The 9,440-nt window shown below is 42.9% G+C and overlaps 1 protein-coding gene across 2 annotated transcripts; it reads left to right on the forward strand.

The window, feature by feature from the left end:
* The first annotated feature begins 2,103 nt into the window (after positions 1 to 2,103).
* LOC120536715 (oocyte zinc finger protein XlCOF6-like) lies at positions 2,104 to 9,015 on the forward strand. 2 transcript variants are annotated; one of them, XR_005635173.1, is made up of 3 exons: positions 2,104 to 2,340; positions 5,984 to 8,237; positions 8,553 to 9,015. XR_005635173.1 is itself a non-coding variant. In XM_039765173.1 (2 exons), exons 1-2 carry the CDS (start codon positions 2,199 to 2,201, stop codon positions 8,152 to 8,154), a joined length of 2,313 nt encoding a protein of 770 aa, XP_039621107.1. In that variant the 5' UTR covers positions 2,104 to 2,198; the 3' UTR covers positions 8,155 to 9,015. The 2 variants fall into 2 exon arrangements, 1 of the variants encoding a protein (XP_039621107.1); XM_039765173.1 differs by having other exon boundaries at positions 5,984 to 9,015.
* Positions 9,016 to 9,440: the final 425 nt, after the last annotated feature.

Here is a 9,440-nt window from a genome sequence, read left to right on the forward strand (position 1 = left end):
ACTTTGTTAGCCTTCTTGCTTATGATGCATGCTATGCTTACCTTGCTAAAAAAAAAACACAGGAAAAGCCTAATATACAAACCATCACAGAAATTCTAATGGTTTTTATTAAATACCATTGTGAACCATTAACTTTTTTCCAGTGAAACTATTACAAAATTCCTTATTGTAGTGTGTTTTGGACACTTTTCCAATAGGATTTACCATCCCACCCACCAATAGAATCCATCATATACCAGCAGACACTGTTATACTTACCATTAAAACCAATACAATTCCCATTATAACCATTAGATCCATTACATTTTCTGTTATTTTTGGGCAGGGTTCTGTTGTCCACAAAGCGCCACTTCTCATATGAATCACATGATGAGCCTTTCAGTGATGCCCTTAGGAAGTTGGAGATTGGATTCTTCAATGTTGTTCTTGATGCAGCCCTGTCAGCCATCGCGGAGAGATTTACCACATTGGAAAATGTGGAAAACAAATTTGGGGTTTTGACAAATTTCCCTAGTCTTGCAGATGAGGAGCTGGCAGAGCAGTGCAATGCACTAGGTACCACACTGCACTTCGAAGGGCATTCTGATTTGGACAGTAGAGAGCTTTTGCAGGAAATCAAGAACTTCCCTCACCTGCCATCAAAAACCATGAGCCTCCTTGAGCTTATCACTTTCATGCACGATAAGGATCTATCTGAGATCTACCCCAACTTTTGGACTGCTCTCAGGATTGCATTTACCCTGCCAGTGACTGTGGCTCAAGCAGAGAGGAGCTTTTCCAAACTGAAGTTAATCAAGACATACCTGAGGTCAACCATGTCTCAGGAACGGCTCACTGGCCTTGCTGTCATAAGCATTAATCATTCAGTAGGGGAGCATATCTCATATGATGCCATTATTGATGACTTTGCATCTAGAAAGGCCAGAAATGTCAGATTTTAGTTTCAGTTTGTGTTTTCTGTTCTGCAGTAAAATAGTTTAATTTTCTTTAGTGTGATTTATTCTATATTTTATTTGTATATTATTCGTAATAATTTTAAATATTTTTTCTTAAATAATATTGGTTTGTACAGAGTATAATTAAGTTATGAGCAGTTTATTTATTTATTTTTTGCAAAAATTGGTCTGTTACGGAATGACGGAATTACTACAATAAAACGTGTGGTGTGTACAAAATGTGTAGTTTTGTCATGTTATTTTTTTTTTTGGGGGCGCCGGGAGGGAGTCTCGCCCGGGGAGGAATTTAATGTAGAACCGCCACTGGCCGAGACTCCTTGCACCAAACATGAGCAAAAGTTTAAATTTGTGCCAGTCACTCCCATAATGTTCTGAGCGAGAAACAAATGACCGTGAAGCCTCGTATGTCTCATTGTAAATACTGCTGTCGGTCACACCACCAATCAATCACTCGTGGGGCTGATTTACTCAGTCGCTCAAATCTTAAGTAACGGATAGAATCTCGGGTCAAGTGTCTACATCGACAAGTGAAAATAAGCCAACTTCATGCAAGAACGGAAAATACGAGGACAATTATGTAGCGTTTGGCTTTGTGAATACTCATTCTCAGCATTGACTGCTATCAAAGCAAAGTGCAGGACACATTTGTATGTACAGGATAATAATAATAATAAGAGTCTGCCCGTCATCCATCATTCCCAGAATTGAGAAACTATGCAGTCGTAGAGAAGCGCACCATCTCTCTAAATCACCGTATGCAAAAAATGTGGCGTGGTGCAGGTCAAAATCAAAACAATCTGAAAGTGAGTTTCACTTTCAACAGTTCAGGCATTTTGTGATCTAAAGGATCCCTGGAAAGAAAACGTTTGAGAACCACTGAAGTAGATAACGGATTTACAATTTTAAATTGTGTGTGCTGGTTGGCAGGAGTTTTTGAAGATTTTTTTTTTAATGTTTTGGAAAATCGAATTCCAAACACAAAGTACGTCTGTTGGGGAGACTACAAAAATAATACATTAATAATAATTTACCGTTTTGTTTTAGTTCAGGACATTTAAATCTTGTCGGCGAGTACCGTTCTTGCCAATAAAGTTTGTTTTAAAAAATAGCGCATGGTTCTTCGGAGCGCTACTGTCACGTGACGCGTGCTGGCCCCAGTTCCTCTTTACGAAGGGAGGATCGCGGCTGGAGTGCATACGGGAAGACCTTACCTTGTTTCAACACGGGACAGTGGAAGTTACCATGCAATTAGAAACGCCCCATTGTGAAGCGGGAATCGTGCGCCCCGAGAGCTTGGCATATAATAGCAGCAGCGAGATGTCGGTCATCCAGCGATGCCCGTTACTCACCGGGGCTTACCGGGATGAACGGAGCTGGAGCATAGGTAAGGTGGCCACGGAAGGATGCAAGGCAGGGTGACAGGTGACACACGCAGTCACATCTTCGGAAGTATCAAGAAACCTTCAGAGGCACCGCTGCTCAATCCCCTTAAATGTTTGGGGAGACAACGAATGATGGGCTGAGTTCTGTGGCATGTTCGTGGCTTCTAATTCTGCGCAATTTATAGTCTAAATTACAGGGTGGTCCAGATCTTATTATGCAGATCGTCTGCATGACACTGACGATTCCAGTTCGGCGCAGAGATGATTCTTCATGTCGTCAGTTCGCACACTTCTCGATGGTCCGGGATTTTCCGGGTGATTTTCTTTGTAATAAACTTAAATTATTGCGTAATGAAAATTGCATAATTAGATCTGGACCACCATATGGAGGTCCTCAAGTTCACTACTGAGGCAGCGGGTTTTCGTTCTAACCGGTTTCATAAATTAATGTTTCAGTCTTTCTGCTAAATGATCGAATTGTTTAAATTAGATTTTTTTTACTCTTCCGTTTAGAAATATGCGCTAGTATTTTTACATTTAAACACACTTAAGATAAATTGAAATACAATGTTAAAATAAAAAGGTAACATGTAATGATATTGGGGGGAAAAAAATCTAAATGTATTTTTGTGAAGTTTGCTTTTTAAAATGTTATACAGATACTGACGATTAGTGCGGACACCGGTGAAAGTGACCCTAAATTTTAAAGCAGAGCCGCTACTTCAATGTCACATTCATTTGTGAAAAGGCTTAACTAAGTGGTCTCCAAGTTCAGTTGTGCGGACCACCTTAACTGCCGGTGTTCATCCCCACCCACTTTCTACTTTTAACTGGACTCCTGCCTTTATTAAACAAGCTGTTATTTCCCCAATTTCTGTGTCAATCCAGAAATTACAAAATGGGTCTGCTACATTTTTAAAAGGACATGTAGCAAGCATTTGTGGGCGTGACATTATTGTTCTTTTTCTTTTTTTTATTATTTCTGGTCATTTAAGCCTTTTCCATTGATTAGCTCTCAAGTGAATTTTATATTAACATAGCCGATTCCCTTTAGTGTCAAACCTGTGTCTGCACTGCTCATCACAAATGGTTAGTATTGATATACAGCCAGTAATGGCGCACTGCACAAATACACTTGACTGAGTTTTCCTCTTCTTTCTCTGTACGTTTATCATTCGTTTGCTCAGAGGTTGATACGCTTGCTGCTTCCTGGGCGGCTCTTCTTTTCTTTTCTCCACTCCAGCGGAGTCTGCATCTTTTTGCATTAAAATTGATTAAGTCAGTGTTTATGTTCTAATCACTTAGTACGTTTTCCTTAATTTTTCACTTAAGCTGGCATTTACAGTGCATCCGGAAAGTATTCCCAGCGCTCACTTTTTCCACTGTTTGTTATATTACAGCCTTATTCCACAATGGATTAAATTCATTTTGTTCCTCAGAATTCTACACATAACACACCCCATAATGACAACGTGAAAAAAGTTTACTTGAGATTTTTGCAAATTTATTGAAAATAAAAAAAACTGAGAAATCCCATGTACATTAGTATTCACAGCCTTTGCTCAATACTTTGTCGATGCACCTTTGGCAGCAATTCCAGCCTCAAGTCTTTTTGAATATGATGCCATAAGCTTGGCACACCTATCCTTGGCCAGTTTCGCCCATTGCTCTTTGCAGCACCTCTCAAGCTCCATCAGGTTGGATGGGAAGCGTCGGTGCACAGCCAATTTAAGATCTCTCCAGAGATGTTCAATCAGATTCAAGTCTGGCTCTGCTCTGGCTGGGCCACTCAAGGACATTCACAGAGTTGTCCTGAAGCCACTCCTTTGATATCTTGGCTGTGTGCTTAGGGTCGTTGTCCTGCTGAAAGATGAACCGTCGCCCCAGTCTGAGGTCATGAGCGCTCTGGAGCAGGTTTTCATCCAGGATGTCTCTGTACATTGCTGCAGTCATCTTTCCCTTTATCCTGACTAGTCTCCCAGTTCCATCCCCACAGCATGATGCTGCCACCACCATGCTTTACTGTAGGGATGGTATTGACCTGGTGATGAGCGGTGCCTGGTTTCCTCCAAACGTGACGCCTGGCATTCACACCAAAGAGTTCAATCTTTGTCTCATCAGACCAGAGAATTTTGTTTCTCATGGTCTGAAGGTCCTTCAGGTGCCTTTTGGCAAACTCCAGGCGGGCTGCCATGTGCCTTTTACTAAGTAGTGGCTTCCGTCTGGCCACTCTACCATACAGGCCTGATTGGTGGATTGCTGCAGAGATGGTTGTCCTTCTGGAAGGTTCTCCTCTCTCCACAGAGGACCTCTGACAGAGTGACCATCTGGTTCTTGGTCACCTCCCTGACTAAGGCCCTTCTCCCCCGATCACTCAGTTTAGATGGCCGGCCAGCTCTAGGAAGAGTCCTGGTGGTTTTGAACTTCTTTCTCTTTCTTTCTTATTTTTATACCTGCTATCCCAAAAGCTGAAATCCTTCCATGTTAATCTCAATGGCAAAAAAAAATCCTTTATTGATCTTAAAGAAAAAAAAAAAAAAAATTGTGAAGTGACTTGGAAGTCACTGTGGTGGGTTGGCACCCTGCCTGGGATTGGTTCCTGCCTTGTGCCCTGTGTTGGCTGGGATTGGCTCAAGCAGACCCCCGTGACCCTGTATTCGGATTCAGCAGGTTAGACAATGGATGGACTTGGAAGTCAAGTCAAGTTGGGGAGCCTACACTGGTACAATACGTTTCCACACCCACTACACATCGAAACAGCTCGGGATCCCAGTTGGCAACCCTCCAGGCAGACACGCGGTCCAGTCCCACCCTCTGGAAATGACCCTCTATCTGCTGCAGCCAGGTGTTACATGGGTGACCCCTTGGCCTGGTCCAGCCACTTGGGTCCCCAACAATGAGGATCTTATGAGCCGGATCACCCTCGGGGAAATGCGCCACACAGCCGTAGTGCCGTAACTGACGCTCCCTCACAATGCAGGTAATGTGCCTCATTCGGGACTCCAAGAGCAACACAAAGTCAAACCAACGGTACCCAAGGATTTTCTGGAGAGACACGCATGAAGAAGTCCAGTCTTCGTCTCAGGTCACTGGATAGCGTCCATGTCTCGCAACCATATAGCAAGACAAGAAGCACCAGGACTCTAAAGACTTGGACCTTCGTCCTTTTGCATAAATATCGGGAGCGCCGCACACCCCTGTCCAGCAACCTCATGACCTCCCCATTCCCCCCATGCTCTCCCAATCCATCTACTGACTTCATAGAAAGAACGTCACTGCCAAAGTAAGTAAACCTCTCAACTCTCACTTGGAAGAGCCATGAAATTATGTTGGAGACCACTTTGGTACTTGTGCGCTTGTTAGTTCTCAATCCCACCATCAGTTCCCTCATTCATTTTTAGTATCCTTTGAGGACCAAAGCAGAACGAGGTTGATCTCTGCCTTACAGCCTTGTACTGCCAAGATAGCCTCCATCTTAACCATAGTCCTCACTTGGATAAAACAGATTAAAAATGTTACATGGCCTGAGAATGTGTTGTGAATACTTTTTGTAGGCACTCTATATTGTTGGTTTAACAGTCAACAGTTAAAAAGTCTTATTTCAGACGATTTTAATTTTCTAAAAAAAATGTTTCATTGTTGCAGAAAACAAGGAAATTGCCCGTTCCAGTGCCAAAGATGACTTTCCTAATGAAACCATCGCTATGAAAGAGGAGCTTGTGGAGCAGGAGTGCAGTGAGACGGCCAAAGATTCTCCTCAACCGAGTCAGACTGAAGATGCTCTGCTGAAGGAAACGATAGTTGTGAGACACGGTGAAGGAAGGAATGCCGCCATGCCTGGAGGTTCCGAAGAGGAGCAAATGTCCGCATATTGTAAAGAAGAATTTCCCAAACAGGAATTTGCCCACATAAAGGAGGAGGCTTATGAGAAAAGCCTTCCTTTAAACATTAAATCGGAGAATGTGTTTGGCCAGCCTCAGTCAGTGGATTCATTCACTAGCATGAAGTCTGAGGAAGACTTAATGAAACTTTATCAAAGTAGTACTGTGGTGGTCCCCGAGGACCTGACAACCTCTGCAGTGAATGAGTGGGGGAAGAAAACAACAGAAAAGGGCAGAATGGGCGAGAAACCACATTGGTGTCCAGATTGTAAAAAGTCATTTGGTACATTGTCTGCACTTCGAAACCATCAGAAAATTCATACAGAAGAAAGACATTATTCCTGCAATGAATGTGGCAAAGCATTTGGCCAACTGTGTGCCCTAAGAAATCATCAGAGAATTCACACGGGAGAGAAGCCTTTCACTTGTACAGAATGTGGGAAGAGCTTTGCTCAGAATACCCACTTGAGAAATCACCTGAGAATTCACACCGGAGAAAAACCCTATAGTTGTAGCACGTGTGGGAAGTGTTTTAGTCATATGACGTCCCTGAAAAATCACCTGAGAAGTCATTCGGGCGAGAAGCCGTACACTTGCGCCGAATGCGACAAAAGCTTCATTCAGCTGACGCACCTGACAATTCACCAGAGAACGCACACATCCGAGAAGCCTTATAATTGCAGCGACTGTGGGAAAGGTTTCAATCAGAAAACTCACCTGAAGAGTCACCAGCGGACTCACACGTTTGAGAGACCCTACATTTGTGCCGACTGCGGGAAAAGCTTCAATCAAAGGACCCATCTGATATATCATCAGAGAACTCACACTGGCGAGAAACCATATTGCTGTGCGGAATGCGGAAAAACCTTCAGCGTTTTCAAAAGTTTAAAAATACACGAAGGCATTCACACGGGGGAAAGACCTTACAGCTGCCAGGAATGTGGGAAAAGCTTTATTCACAATATCAGCTTGAAAGAACACCAGAAGAACGTCACAGAGGACAGGGTCTACAGCTGTGCTGAATGTGGGAAGAACTTTAATAATGTCAAATGTCTTAAATATCACCAAAAGTGTCACACGGCTGAGAATCGACACACTTGCAGTGACTGCGGGAAAAGTTTCAGCTTTTTGACCAGCCTGAAGGTGCACCAGAAAGTGCATGCAAAAGAAAGACCTTATGGTTGTGCTGAATGTGGGAAAGACTTCAAACAGTTGGCCCGGCTGAGGATACACCAGAGAATCCACACCGGTGAGAGGCCGTACAGTTGTTCAGAATGTGGGAAAAGCTTCAGTCAGAAGATCCTTCTCAAAAAACACGAGAGCATTCACACAGGAGAGAAGCCGTTTAGTTGTAATGAATGTGGAAAGTCTTTTACGGTCTTCAAGACGTTCAAAATGCACGAAAGGACGCATGCAGAAGAAAGACCCTATTCTTGCAAAGAGTGTGGGAAAGCATTTGTGCAGATTGCCAACTTGAGGATCCACCTGCGGACTCACACAGGAGAGAAGCCATATACCTGTAGCGAGTGTGGGAAGGGCTTCAGTCAGATGACGAACCTGAGAATACACCAGAGGATCCACACTGGAGAGAGACCCTATGGTTGTGATCAGTGTGGGAAGACATTTACGACCTTGGAGTGTCTGAAGATCCACCAGAGGATCCACACAGACGAAAGGCCGTATAGTTGTAAAGAATGTGGGAAGGGCTTCATTCAGATAGCCCACCTGAAAACCCATCAGAGGACCCACACGGGGGAGCGGCCGTACAGCTGCACTGAATGTGGCAAAGGCTTCAATCAGATGTCCAACCTGAGAATGCATCAGAGAATTCACAAAGGAGAGAAGCCATATGGGTGTCCCGAATGTGGGAAGGGCTTTAGTCAAAGGTGTCGCCTCAGGAAACACCAGAGAATACATGCAGGGAAAGCAGAGTGACTTCTGTCATGGCACCTGGCAAAAAACAAAATGTGCCAGAAGATGTATTAAAATGGACATGGCGTGTGCATGTTATGTTCCAGGTCAGTGTGTGGAGTGGCCCTAATCACCATGTTCATCTGTGAATGCAAAATGAGCTCTGACAAAACTCGCTTGAATAAGAAAGGCACATTGAAAAGTTTAAGATTTCCTGTTACAAGTTAAATTTGCAGTTCGAAATCCATCCCCTCCTTTGTGACTTTTCAGTTACTGTGGAGGAGCTTACAGGCTTTATGAGATAAAAAACAGAAAAATATCTAAATTAAAAAAATAGATATATCTTGATAAATCTCTCAGAAAAAAAAACAGACAGACATTTTCAATGGTGTCTTTTATTTATTTATTTTTTTTAATTTCAGACGAGGTGAAGAAATAGTAAACTACTCAACACACTGCAACCGACTTAGACAATGTGTGGAGCAGACCCGTCGTGTTGGCCTCATGCATTCCTGTGACTGACCGTGGCAAACTCTTTGAAACATGTAGACTCATTTATATCCATATGCAAGGAATTCTATATTCTTTATGAATTAGGCGAATACAGCCAAGGTGTTTTCTTCATCATATGTATAACTATATAATGTACGCCAGGTATTCCACAAGTTATAATGTGTACTTAACAGTTTAAGTTTTAAATCAAGCGTAATGTGTTGTTTACAACTCCGGTCATTTACAAAGGCTATAAATCACAGTTTTGACACCAACCAACGGGCTTCATTTTCTATCATGCTTTACATGCTCACAGATGCTGCCATCCATCCATCATCCAACCCACTATATCCTAACTACAAGGTCACGGGGTCTGCTGGAGCCAATCCCGGCCAACGCAGGGCGCAAGGCAGGAACAAATCCCGGGCAGGGCACCAGCCCACCGCAGCAGATGCTGCCAGTTGATTGCATTTTGCATATTATTATGGCATTAACCATTTAACAGTTCTCCATCCCTGATGATGATGTCTTGCCAGTCACCATGTACTATTTCTTTATCTTCCATAATAGCATTCACCCATTCATTTTCTGTTTTACTATTTTTCTAAGAGTTGAATTTCTGCAGTTCTGCAGTGAACAGCCTGTTCTCACGATGTCCTAAACTTCATGCATTTCGTGGTAGGTAAAGTGCAGAATGGTTTGATCTTCTCTAAGATTGAGTAATTTGCTCATCTTCCAGGTATCACTTGCACAGTAATCAATATTTCTGCATTAGCACAAATCAAAAAGCAGTTCTTTTGCTTGGTTTTACTGTCATA

This window comes from Polypterus senegalus, chromosome 10, assembly GCF_016835505.1.
Source record: "Polypterus senegalus isolate Bchr_013 chromosome 10, ASM1683550v1, whole genome shotgun sequence".
NCBI classification, from domain to species: domain Eukaryota; kingdom Metazoa; phylum Chordata; class Cladistia; order Polypteriformes; family Polypteridae; genus Polypterus; species Polypterus senegalus.